Consider the following 13,932-nt stretch of genomic DNA (forward strand, 5'->3'; position numbering starts at 1 on the left):
AGAGACAAAAACATCACATGACTCAGTGTTTGATCGAACAGCCAATCATCAACCAGGTCCCCAGCAGCAGCTGATATCTGCTCTTCACTCTCTGCTCCTCTGCCATCATGTCCATAGAGGCTGCTGAGCCTGGTTACCTCCTCTTCTTCTTCTTTATCCTGGTACAAACACTCAGTTCGTCAGCTTGGCGGTGAGCTCAGAGCGACGGGTACCCGTCGCTCTGAGCTCACCGCCAAGCTGACGAACTGAGCTAACAGCAGCTACAGTTTACTTCACTGTCCATCATTAACTCTGTAAATCACAGATGCTGGAACAGTCGGGTCACATCGTGACTGAAGCCAAAAAACCAGCGATGGAGGAAATTAGTTGAAGTAGTGTTTAACGTGGCCGTCAGCTCTGAAGTGAAACGCTGCAGCTGGCAGGTCTCCGTCCCCGCCCCGCTGGGAGGTGACGGTGAACAAATGCTCCGTTCTTCGAGCGTCCGCAGCGACCAAATAAAAAGCGTATAAACTTCACACGATGAAACTCGACTCTGAGCGCCGGAGCTCAGCGGTAACATTTCCTCTGAAGTTGTAAACTTTAATGCCTCTTCGTCCTGTCCCCGCTCATAAAACCTGCCCGCCCCACCACGCCACGCCAGGAGCGATGACATAAGTCTCTCGTTTGATTCGGCCTACTTTGAGAGCCAGATGGGTGGAGCTTAACCATGCCAGGACCAGAGAGCATCAGAACATCAGACTTTTTATTGATTCTATATTATATCTAATTTTTCTTTGTCTGTTTGTAAAGCTCCGCCCATCTGGCACCGACAGGAGAGTAAAACAAACTCACAGTGTGTTTGATCCAATCAAACGTGAACTGATCGATACCCCGCCCCTCCTCCCCGCCTCCTTTAACTTTACAAACCAGCTTCATCGGCAGTTTCTCCTCAAATCACTTTAAAGTTTAAAACTTGTTTCTTTTTTTCTGCTTCATACACCAGACGGGTGGAGCTTATGATAAAGGTATTAGTCTGTCTCTGGGACGTGCAGCAGGATAAAACAGTTTTGTTTGTTTTAACTGACTTGGAATGCCAGGTGGGTGGAGCTTACCATAGCGGGACGTCAGAAAAGAAGACGGTCTGAACCCCACCTGTGAATAAAACAAGCCTGAATCTCTTGTTTTAATCCACCTGGAACACCAGACGGGTGGGATCACCGCGTTGGGGCATCTGATAAAATCTTAGTGACTAAACCAACTTTCAAAACTTTTGTCCAAACTTCAGACACATTTCCCGCCCCTCTGGGACATCCAGCAGAGTAAAACAAACTGCCACAGTTTCCCCAAACTCACTTTAAAGTTTTGAGGCTTTTCCAGTGTGTGTGCTTGTTTTAATCAGCTGGGAACACCAGACGGGTGGGTCAGGTAAAACTTTCTAAACTGACTCCTCGCCTTCTTCACGCTCGTCGTGTAGTCTTAGGAGGTAATCTCCACCCTTCTGGGACGTCAATGTGAGTAAAACAAACCCTGAAACAAAGTGACTTCACAGCCTGGCGTCGTCCCAGACGTCACGGTGTCCTCGGAAGTTTCCTCGACTCATTTTAAAGTTTTGAGGCTCTTCCTGGAGTCGATGATGTAACTGTCTCGTTTGGTTTAACCTACTTGCAGCACGAGGCGGGTGGTGTTTATCACACCGGGGGCGTTTGAGACAGGATAAGGTTGTTGATCAAAGAAACAGCAGAGTAAGCTGACCTCCTGCGGTGGCTCAAACTTTTTCCACGCTTTAATTCACTTTGTGCGGCAAACCCCACCTGTCTGGCACATCCAGGGGGATGAAACAAACGCTGTTGTTTGACACCAATCTGTCACTCAGCGAGGTGAAGATGTTCTTCTTTCTCACCTGTGTTAACACCTCGAGACTCGGAAGGAACTCATCGGATCAGCACTTTAACATTCATGTGCAAGCTGAGTGCACTGTACGGCGGCCTGCAGGGCCCAAACAGGGCCCGCTGGTTCTGGTCCTGGACCCAGCCCGCAGAGGGAAGCTCGGCGCCTTTCATCTCATCCAGACTGGAAGCCGATAAAACCCTAACATCTGCTCCGCCTTTGTCGACCCTCAGTGGCTCCACCATCAAACTCTCCACCTCCCGCTCCTCTGTCTGTTTACTACTCTGACAAAAGAAGGAACCTCAGCTGACGCTCTGCTGCCATTTATCTGGAGTCACTTTCAGAAGTTAGTGATGTCACCAGCAGGGAGACCAAGACTGAGACTGAGACTGAGACTGAGACCAGGACCAGGAGTCCAGAGTTTACCTGAAAGTCTAAATCTGAGAGTCTATTCACACCTGCTATTAACCAATGACAAGCCTCCGTGTCTGTGACCTGAAGACACAACCTGGAGTTCCTCTTGTTGTCCACCTGAGGCTGGCTCCAGAAGTGAGTCAGTCTCCATAAGTCCCCATGTCCAAATGTCCAACTTCACAGCAGAAATAAACATGTTTACAGCCTGGTACAAAAAACAGTTTTGGTCTCTGTAGCTAATTTCCCCGTTCATGACAACTGTACTGAGGGTGAATTTATATACAACTCACCTGTTCACATTATATTAAGGCTTAAAGTTATGCAGGGTTAAGAGCGTGGACGCTTTGATTGACAGGTGGGCGGGGTCACAGGTGTCAGGTCAGCTGATGATTCACATGTTCACTGCACAAAGAACTTGTAAAGTTCTTTAAACTCATACCACTGAGTCAGGTGAGCATGAAGTCAACTGTTCCTTACAGAAACTCAAATATGAGTCCTCTCAGATTCCTGACTGCCTGCTGTGTCAGTGAGCACTGTCTGTAATGTTTAATATTCTCTTTATGGCTCACATCACGTAGTAAACAAAAGAAGCTCCGAGCTCTGCCTGGAATATCAAATCATCCTCCAATAAAACGCCTCCCGGTCCGGGAAGAGGCTGTAAACCTGCGGAGCCTCGTCCTGTTTCAGCTCCGCGTTCCTCCCTCCGTCCGCCTGGCTGACTCGACTTAACTCCGTCCGTCAGTCTCGTCCTGGTGGAGACGGCGTTTATGTGGAGCCCCGTATTGATCCATGCAGCATCGGAAAAACCAATCAGGTCACGTGGAGCCGCTGTGGAGCGAGCGCTCGCTGAGAGCTCCATAAATCCAATAATCAGCAAGTTTGGTGCAAGACCTGAAGTCAGGTTTCAGAACGGAGGTCAGAGGTCAAGGTCAGAGGTCAAGGTCAGAGGTCAGCGCAGCTTTCTGACACTGTGATCCAACCAGGAAAAAAGTTAGCTCTTCAAGTTTATGAAGCTCTTTATCTACTGTATCACTCATGTTGCCGTATGTTGCCTGTGTTTCTAACTGTATCACTCATGTTGCCGTATGTTGCCTGTGTTTCTAACTGTATCACTCATGTTGCCGTATGTTGCCTGTGTTTCCGAAGCAGCCACGCCATGCATCAAAGCCATCAGCCCGAGCGAAGGCTGGACGACCGGCGGAGCCACTGTCATCCTCATTGGGGACAACTTCTTCGACGGGTTGCAGGTCGTGTTCGGCACTATGCTGGTCTGGAGCGAGGTGAGATCAACGTCTTTAAGATCCTACAAGTTAAATTAATTCATTAGTTAACTTCAATTCAATTAATTATATATTATAAAATATTTGTTTCTAAATAAATGTAGAGTGTGTCTGACAGACATTATTACTGACACTGCAGCAGCACAGAGACTTAAAGTCAGTCAAAGGCAGCTTGAGGTTGCCGAGCAACCAGGGTCAGCTGCAGGTCAGAGCATTAACTGCAGCTGTGCTCTGTCTGTGTGTGAGTGACTGCTGAGAGACACAGAAAATCTCTAAATGAAGCCCCTCCAACTAGTGGACACTAATGCCAAACGGTAGGTGGTATCAAAAAGCCCAAATGACCGTGAGCATCCTCATCTTGTCGACCATGTGAATGCTGAATTTCAGTGTGTGAAGTTAAAAAATGTGACCTGGGGAGAGAGAGAAAGAACAGGTGCCCCGTGCTCCTTTGGGAAATTTCTCCTCCAGTTTACATGGGAGTAGATGGGGCTGTCGGTGGGTGATCCTGGCGCATCAGTGCGTCTCCCGACAAAACTATAAGTCTGACAGCTTCAGCAGTGATATCGCTGCGTAGCCCATGAATTTTCCTACGTTTCTATGTAGAAATTATTTCTGTAGAGTGACATTTGTGGCCGCGAGAGCCGTTTGCAAATGTATTTTTTGACAAATGTTTCTCTCCCTCTCCACTCTAGTGATGATGTCACGCACTCATTCTACCAATACACACCCATTGTAAACGTTGGTGTGTTTTTTTGGTGAAACTCTGAGAAAAGTCACAGCTCAGCATTCCCGACCGAGCCGGTCGCTTTGAGACCTTTTTTGTGTTTGTGCGACCCAAACTGAGGGAGGAGTATAGAATAATAAGTATGGGGAATAGTGAATATTGACCTCGCAGAGAATGACAGTTCAAAGCACAAGAGAGTGAAAAAAGAGCGGGAAAAAAAGAGCGGGAAACTTTAACATGGCCGCTTATGGACAGAATGTTTGACCGCTACAGTCATTAAAATAACGTTGAACTGCTCTCTGTGCCACAAATTTGACTGTACAGAAATAATCTGATCATCAAATTGTAGATTGTGCTGAAGCTGTCAGATTTATAGTCCACATTAATTCTATATGGAAGTGTTGAGGAAGATCTGAGGATGTTTCAGATCCTCTGCGTTCATTGACAGGACCTTCAGTTTGGTGATCGTGGTCGCTGGTTCGAAGGTGACCTTTCACTGACAGACAGCTGCTGTTTGATGCTCTGCTCTGATTGGTCGACTGCAGCTTGTTGCCGGGCAGAAAACATCAGGCACACAAATGTTGTAGTTTGAGTCAAACTGTGACAGCAGAGTCAGAGAAACTCAGAGAGCAGCTGCACATAACGTACATCATATTCTTCATCTTCATCATCGACACACACACACACACACTCACACACTCACACACACACACACACACACACTCATCGACACACACTCACACAGTCGTAGAAACACCTGCGTCTGTATCTGCCGCTCTGCCGTGCCCCCAAAAATATGTAGATTTAGTTGGAGTTGCGGAGCATACGGCACACCATGAAATATTGAAGCGGGTCCAGAAGAGCAGAACACCTGGCGGGGGAGGAAGGAGGCGTGATGTAGCTCCACGCGCTCCTCGCTTCACATCACACGCCGCTGACGGAGCTCCTCACTTTGATCAGCGTCGTCTGGCGGCGGGCAGACGGACTCCAAAGCCCAGCATCCCTCTGAACGCAGGCTGACCCAGTTAGAGAGAGAAACGTGTTCGCGGGTCGGCCTTGACCTGTTTAAAGAAGTTCAGGTGTGAGCGTTGAAAGCAGTCGAGTCTCGCTGAAGTTTAACTCATCATCAGTGTTACCTGATGTTCACAGGTTCAAATCTGTCGCCTCACAGTTTCGAGCTCTGACCCACTTTGTCTGTGTGCGTTTGTTTTATCACCCAGCTCATCACCCCTCACGCCATCCGGGTCCAGACTCCCCCTCGTCACATCCCCGGGGTCGTCGAGGTCACGCTGTCCTACAAATCCAAACAGTTCTGCAAAGGAGCGCCGGGTCGCTTCGTCTACACCGGTAAGACTCACCAATCACAACGTCCGATACTCACTCAGGCTCCTGCCGGGATGAAGGGAGTTGTAGTTTTTCATGGTCGGTGTTTTTAGAGCCTCGTGTTGACGGACATCATTGAAATGAGCCTTCAATAAGGAGGAGCGTTTACCAGTGCAACAAGAGGACAGAGTCTTAGAGGACAGAGTCTTAGAGGACGCAGTCTTAGAGGACACAGTCTTAGAGGACAGAGTCTTAGAGGACGCAGTCTTAGAGGACGCAGTCTTAGAAGATGCAGTCTTAGAGGACGCAGTCTTGGAGGACACAGTCTTAGAGGACGCAGTCTTTGAGGACGCAGTCTTAGAGGACAGAGTCTTAGAGGACACAGTCTTGGAGGACACAGTCTTAGAGGACGCAGTCTTGGACGACACAGTCTTAAAGGACGCAGTCTTAGAGGACGCAGTCTTAGAGGACAGAGTCTTAGAGGACGCAGTCTTAGAGGACACAGTCTTAGAGGACACAGTCTTAGAAGACACAGTCTTAGAGGACAGAGTCTTAGAGGACACAGTCTTAGAGGACAGAGTCTTGGAGTCCAAATCAAAGCTGACATTTGGTGTTTGGAGGCTCCTGAACTCTTGTCCTGGAAGTTTCTTTGTCTCGTTCTGCAGAGCAGCTTTCCGTGATCGTCCTTCAGACTCATTGTCCAGAGTTAAACGTCCACGCGTGCGTCCTCTTTATCTGGCCGATCGGTGCTTTTACTGTCCCGATTATCCCGTCAGAATATCCAGATGTCATTCAAAGTAGCAGAAAGGTCAGATGGAGGCTGTTTAGCGTGATAAGTAAATGTCATTGCGTGGAGCCGTGAAAGAGGCGAGCGTGTTCAGGCTGTCTGTTTAACACTTTATCACGCTTCCTTCCTTCTTTGTTGGAGGCGCCGCCTCCGAGGAGGGACGAGGCGGACGCTCACAATGGACGGTCCGGCCGCCGCCGCTGCCGCCTCCTATTGCAATGCTAATCTGTGATCCCATTTACAGATACGACTGACAAGAGTGGCGAGCTGTGCTTCCACACGGCGGCGTGTTGTGAATAGAGCCTGTTGTTATCGGAGAGCGTGTTCACCTCCGAAACATCGTCTGAGTCCGAATCACTCAGGAGTGACGGCATCTCACTGTCCAACACACCTCAAACGCAACGTTCAGTCTGCAGGTCCACTTTAAATCCAGCCGGTCCTCTGAGCACGTTCAGACAAGATGTCAGTGATGTCAGGACCACAGTTCATCTCCAGCAAGCCATCTGATTGGACGAGCGCTGATCACTTCACAGCTGTTCTAATATTAACGTTACATTAACGTTAGTCATCTGGTGATTTTGTTTTTTCAGCCGTTACCAAAGTAACGACCTGAGAAAATATGTTAATATAACAAAGAACGTTGTTTAAGGGTTATTTAAGGGTTATTTAAGGGTTATTTAAAAGTTATTTAAGGGTTATTATTTGACACAGGAAAACATAAAAACTAAAAGGAAGAATGTTTTGTCAAATATGCAGCAGTAATGTAAGACTCCAGGATTTCCAGGTTTCCTTGAATCCACTGAGAAACGTGAACATCTGACTGGAGTTGATTGATAGGAAACAACAAACCGGTGCGTCCCTGAAGGCATCGTGAGGCTGAACCCGACAGGTGGCGTCTTCACAGCGCCTTCTTCCCGCTCCTCCTGCCAGCGCGGCGGCCATATTGTGCACATCTGATTTGCACACGGCGGCGGCGTCTGAGCGCGCTCGGCGTGCCAGCAGCGTTCATGAATGTGAGACGAGGCAAGTGTTTAAACACGAGCTGCCAAACGCCACGAGAACGCTCAGAAAACGTTTGTTTTATTATAAATGTGTCGTCTAAAGAGCAGGGCCTGCTCAGCTGTTTGTGGGCTGGACTGGAGCCTTGAAAACCTTGAAGAGTTTCCAGATTTTTAAGATGGCATCGTCTGACTCCTCAGAGGAGGGTTTCCCACAATTCACTGCTCTCCTCCTCTCTGAGGCTTAAAGAGGATTCAAGACCTGATCCTCCAACATCGATCGAGATGTTCAGGAGGAGAGGAGGAGGAGAGGAGAGAGGAGGAGGAGGAGGGGAGAGGAGAGGAGAGGAGGAGAAGAGGAGAGGAGGAAAGGAGAGGGGAGGAGGAGAGGAGAGGAGGAGTGGAGGAGAGGAGGAGGAGACGGTAGGGATGGAAGAGGAGAGGAGGAGGAGTGCGAGGAGCGGGGGGGAGAGGGGAGGGGAGGAGGAGAGGGGAGGAGAGGAGGAGGGGGGAGGGAGGAGGGAGGAGAGGAGGAGGGGTAGGAGAGGAGGAAGGAGAGGAGGAGGAGAGGGGAGGAGGAGAGCGGGGGAGAGAAGGGGAGGGGAGGACAAGACGAGGTGAGGATGAGGGGAGGGAGAGAGAGGAGGGAGGAGGAGGAGGGGAGAAGACGGAGAGGAGAGGTCTAGTCAGGTTTGAATTTTTTTTTCTCTGGGGTTTTGTGGTTGTTGTGTTTTTTTGTAGTTTTTGTAGTTTTTGTGTCGCAGCCCGGGCCTCAGAGCTATGCCTCAGATTAATGTGGCTCGTGAGTGGGGGGGTGTGGGAGGAGGAGGAGGGGGGTGAGGAGAGAAGGGGGGTGAGGAGGAGAGGGGGGGTGTGCGGATGAGAGGGGGGTTATGGACGGGGAGGATGGGGGGGTGAGGGTGAGAGGGGGGTGAGGAAGAGAGGGGGTGGGAGGGAGGGAGGGGTGAGCGAGGGAGGGGGGGAGGTCCTGCTGTGGGCATCGATTGGTGCTGAGTTTTTGTGCGGCGAGGGACTGCAGCATCCTGAGTAACTGATACAAACAACGTTGGTATTAAAATTAAAATCAAACGAATCTTCTGTGTAAAACTCGTTTAACATAACAACCTGCGGCTTATTTTCAGCTCGCTCTATACTTACGGTAATCATTTCATCCGATTTAATCAATGGAAATACTCGATTACCAAAGTATTGGATGGAATACTCGATTACTAAAATATTCGATGGAATACTCGATTACCAAAGTATTGGATGGAATACTCGATTACTAAAATATTGGATGGAATACTCGATTACCAAAATATTGGATGGAATACTCGATTACTAAAATATTGGATGGAATACTCGATTACCAAAGTATTCGATGGAATACTCGATTACCAAAGTATTGGACAGCTGCAGCTCATCGCGGCGCCTCCTTCCTCCAGGCTCCTCTCATTAACTGCAACCCCAACACCTCCCCCACCTCCTGCAGCTGCACCGGGGGACCTGCAGCCCCTCAGGGGGGAGAAACTGAGATTTTAAAGAAGAGAGGAGATCGAATCCTGATTCAGAGATCAGGTTTTCTCCCCCTGGACCCGGGTTTGGGTCTGAACCTGAATGAAGTGAAGGATTGTGGGTAATTTATCTGATCAGAACAGTTTGAGAGGAGGAGGAGGAGGAGAAAGAGGAGGAGGAGGAGGAGGAGGGGGGGAGTGTTTCCTCGAGGGGGTCGCCTCCAGCACGCCTCAGCATGCCTGACCCCCCCTCAGTGAGGCATGCTGGGAGCAGGTGTGTCTGACCTGGATGACATCATCTCTGTGTTGGGTCAGGTCCGGTTCATCCTGAAGATGTGGGAGGGGTCGAGGTCGAGAACCAATCAGCTGTGTGTCAACGTAATGTCATGCTTCTTAAAGGGACAGCGCAGACGGTTTAACGTTAATGTAACGCTAACATAACGTTAATGTAACGCTAACATAACGTCAATGTAACGCTAACATAACGTTAGAACAGCTGCTCATGGAACTCTCGTCCAATCAGATGACTCAGTCTGAACTTCCTGTGGGAGTTTGTAGTTCTCATGGCTCTGTCTGTGGGTTTTGTAGTTCTTTCTGTTCGTAGTTCAGTTTGACTTGATAAACTTTAAAGTTTTTTTTCTTCGTTCACCTCGAAGCTGTTTTCAAATCTTCCACCTCTCGGTTTTAAAGGACGCCTCCGAGGATTGTGGGTGTCGAACATGTTAATGGATGCACACACACACACACACGCACACACACACACACACACACACACACACACATAATCGGCACGTTCGGCTCTGGAGGGGGAAATATTCAGCTCAGAGGTCAAAGGTCAGTCTGTGAGCCAACACCTTGTAAAAGCCTGCAAGACTGAACTCAGGGCGTAAACAACTCCGACCTCACACACCAACACGAGCCTTCATCCTCCTCTTCATCCTCCTCTTCATCCTCCTCTTCATCCTCCTCTTCATCCTCCTCTTCATCCTCCTCTTCATCCTCCTCTTCATCCTCCCTCTTCTTCTCCTTGGTGTTTTGTTGGTGTGTTTCTCTCTCTGTCTCGTTCGTCCTCGTTCGCTCGTTAATTTTCTTTTTTTGGTTAATTACCGTCTCAGACGTAACGAGGTTAATTATGTCAGACTCTCAGTTTGTACCTGCAGACAGAACAAGGAGCCCAGCAGAGAAAGATTCAGGTTCAATGTTTTGGAGCCAAACATCCAGATGTTTCCAGGCGTTTCCAGAAACCCTCAAATTACTCGTTAACTCAGTCACACCTGTGATTTAAAGGTACAGTCACACCTGTGATTTAAAGGTACAGTCACACCTGTGATTTAAAGATACAGTCACACCTGTGATTTAAAGGTACAGTCACACCTGCATCCTTCAGACATGCAGCAGAGAGGATGATGTGAGGAGAAAGTCAGCTGATCAATCAGAGTCACTCGTCGTAGTCCTTTCTAGACCTCAGTAGATCTCAGTGGACCTCTGTAGACCTCTGTAGACCTCACTGGACCCCTGTAGACCCCTGCAGACCTCAGTGGACCCCTGTAGACCCCTGCAGACCTCTGCAGACTCCCGTAGTCCTTTGTAGACCTCAGTAGATCTCAGTGGACCTCTACAGGAAGCTCCCCTGGCATTCAGACCCTGACCCTCTGCAGGTGTTGGCGTTCACATGGTGGTACTGAAGCGACATGTTGGTTCCCGGCTCTCGGCTCTGGGATCTGATCTGGGATCTGGTCTGGTCTTTTAATAGACGGCAGAAGTGTGTTCTCTGCCGGGGGAGTTCCTCGCCTCTCTGCAGAGCTCCACATTTCAAAGAGCTCAGCGGCCCGCTCCACTTAGGGAACCGGGACCCGTGGAACTAATGTCGGGTAATTAGCCGTTTCTGCGGGGGCATTTTCGGCCGCGACTCCAGAAAATAATAACTTCTCAGGTGGGGGGGCCTATTTCTTTGAGGCACGGCGCTCCTGCTCAGCTCGGCTCTAATCAGGAGGAGTTAATTATTCGCTGATTAACATGCGCGGTCTGGGCGGATGTCGTCTAATCACAGGGGCCGCTCGTCAGCGTGGCTCTCTGAGGAGGAAGGATGGCGAGGAGGCGTTTACGTGGGTGACGAACAAAATCCTGATCTGAGATCAGCTCGTCTCCTTTAAATGATTCATTGTCTCCACTAATCATCGTTAACACACATTTGGACATTTGGACATTTGGACATTTGGACATGGGGACTTATGGAGACGGACTCACTGCTGCCGCCAGCCTCCGGTGGACGTTAGAGGAACTGCAGTTTGAGGCGGCCTGTAGCCTGAGAGGAAAAACTCAGGGCTGAGGTCACAAACAGGAAGCGCCTCCGTGTTGTCATGGTTGACATTGCCGTAGTTGTTGTTGTTGTCCTGTTCGTAGACATCTAGCTGATGCTTTTTTTCATTGTCGTGGTGAGAAGTTGTTGTTGTTGTTTGTGTTGCAGTTGTTCTCTGATAAATCCCTTTCACGTTGTTCTTGTTGCTGCTGTTGTTGTTGCCGTTGTAGTTGCTGTTGTTGTTGCCTTTGTTGTTGCTGTTGTTGCTGCTGTTGTTGTTGTCGTTGCTGTTGCTGTTGTCGTTGTTGTTGCCGTTGTTGTTGTTGACGTTGTTGTTGCTGTTGTTGTTGTCGTTGCTGTTGCCATTGTTGTTGTCGTTGCAGTTGTCGTTGTCCTGTTGTTGTCGTTGCCGTTGTTGTCGCTGCTGTTGTCGTTGCTGTTGTCGTTGTCATTGTCGCTGCTGTTGTTGCTGCTGTTGTTGTTGCTGTTGTTGTTGCTGCTGTTGCTGTAGCTGTAGTTGTTGCTGTTGTCGTTGTTGTTGTTGTGTTGTTGTTGTAGTTGTTGCTGTTGTCATTGCTGTTGTTGTTGTTGCTTTTGTCGTTGTTGTCGTCGTTGCTGTTGTCGTTGCTGTTGTTGTTGCTGCTGTTGTTGTTACTGTTGTCGTTGCTGTTGTTGTTGTCGTTGTCGTTGCTGTTGTCGTTGCTGTTGTTGTTGTCGTTGTTGTCATCGTTGCTGTTGTCGTTGTTGTTGTTGTTGCTGTTGTTGTTGCTGTTGTCGTTGCTGTTGTTGTTGTCATTGCTGTTGTCGTTACTGTTGTCGTTGCTGTTGTCATTGTCGTTGTCGTTGCTGTTGTCGTTGCTGTTGTTGTTGTCATTGCTGTTGTTGTTGCTGTAGCTGTCATGGTCTGTCTGATGGTTTGTTGAATTTAAAGTCAGGACTGAATCAGTGATCCGGTGTCAGGATGTATCCTGGCTGTTAGCACCGCTCCTCCACACCCTGCACCTCCCCCGTCCTCCTCTCACCTCCTCCCACCTCCTCCCCCTCCTCCCTCCTGACTCCGGTCGGCCTCTTGACAAAACAAATCAGCTCGTCCACTCGAGGCTCGCTGAGGAAGTGAGAATCATCAGGCGGCCAAACGGCGCTCTGACCTGCATCAATCAAACAGCCGGGGCAGATGGGAAATTGTGTCACGCGGAGATGCGGCGGGGGAGTCGGGGGAGTCGGCACTCAGCGGCGTGTTTCATATGAAGTCTATTTGAAATGATAAGTGTGATACGGAGGAAGCCACGCAGAGCGACATGACTGCGCCTTCAACACCATCAGCGCCAAACGGAGGTAAAGGTGAGCGCCGATCCCCGAAGTGCACGAGTCATCAGCGCCTGGCGAATACGACCAAAACACTCGAGGCGGCGAGGAGGGAAACAACAAATGAAAAGCAGCCAGAGAGAAATAAATGTAAACACAGAGGACGATGTATACACACTCCTCTGAGGCGGGAAGGCCCAAGGAATCATGGGAGATGACAGGAGCGGGATAATGAGCCTGCAAAGATGATCCGACATGCAGCCGAGGCAGGAGGAGAACCTGCAGGAGGTTCTGGACGTTCTGCTGGGTCTGCTTTGATCTTCTATGTTTCTTATTGTTTGTTGTCAAATCGTTGCTGGTTGCGTTTAAAGTTGCTGAGTTGTCCACATTGCTCTGTGAGTTTGTAATGATGAGCATGTCTCCTTGTGGAACAGTGGTTAACACCTTACTGAGAAAGTTCTGGGTTCGAAGCCCTGAGCGGGCTGGAGCCTTTCTGTGGTTTGAACTACGATAACTACAATAACTATAACTACAATAACTATAACTACGATAACTACGATAACTATAACTACGATAACTATGTTAACTATAACTATGATAACTAACTACGATAACTATGTTAACTATAACTACGATAACTATAAGTACGATAACTATAACTACAATAACTACGATAACTATAACTACGATAACTACAACTACGATAACTACGTTAACTATAACTATAACTATAACTACGATAACTACGATACCTACAATAACTATAACTACGATAACTATAACTACGTTAACTATAACTACGATAACTATAACTACGATAACTACGATTACTATTACTACGATAACTACGATAACTATAGCTACGATAACTATAACTAAGATAACTACGATAACTATAACTACGATAACTACGATAACTACGATAACTATAACTACGATACCTACAATAACTATAACTACGATAACTAACTACGATAACTATAACTACGATAACTACATTAACTATAACTACGATAACTATAACTACGATAACTACGTTAACTATAACTACGATAACTATAACTACGATAACTATAACTATGATAACTATAACTACAATACCTACAATAACTATAACTACGATAACTATAACTACGATAACTACGATAACTATAACTACGATAACTATAACTATAACTACAATAACTATAACTACAATAACTATAACTACAATAACTATAACTACGATAACTATAACTATGATAACTATAACTACGATAACTACGTTAACTATAACTACGATAACTATAACTACGATAACTAACTACGATAACTATAACTACGATAACTATAACTACGATAACTACAATAACTTTAACTATGATAACTATAACTGAGATAACTATAACTATAACTACGATAACTATAACTACGATAACTACG

At 47.7% G+C, this 13,932-nt stretch overlaps 1 protein-coding gene across 1 annotated transcript in view; it reads left to right on the forward strand.

Annotated features, from left to right (window-relative positions):
* LOC104939281 (transcription factor COE3-like) overlaps positions 1–13,932 on the forward strand; it is a 124,607-nt gene that overhangs the window by 79,632 nt on the left and 31,043 nt on the right. The window contains 2 exon segments of the mRNA XM_027279027.1: positions 3,430–3,560; positions 5,505–5,631. Coding sequence (XP_027134828.1) covers positions 3,430–3,560; positions 5,505–5,631 — 258 coding nt within the window.

This window comes from Larimichthys crocea, chromosome I (assembly GCF_000972845.2).
Source record: "Larimichthys crocea isolate SSNF chromosome I, L_crocea_2.0, whole genome shotgun sequence".
NCBI classification, from domain to species: domain Eukaryota; kingdom Metazoa; phylum Chordata; class Actinopteri; family Sciaenidae; genus Larimichthys; species Larimichthys crocea.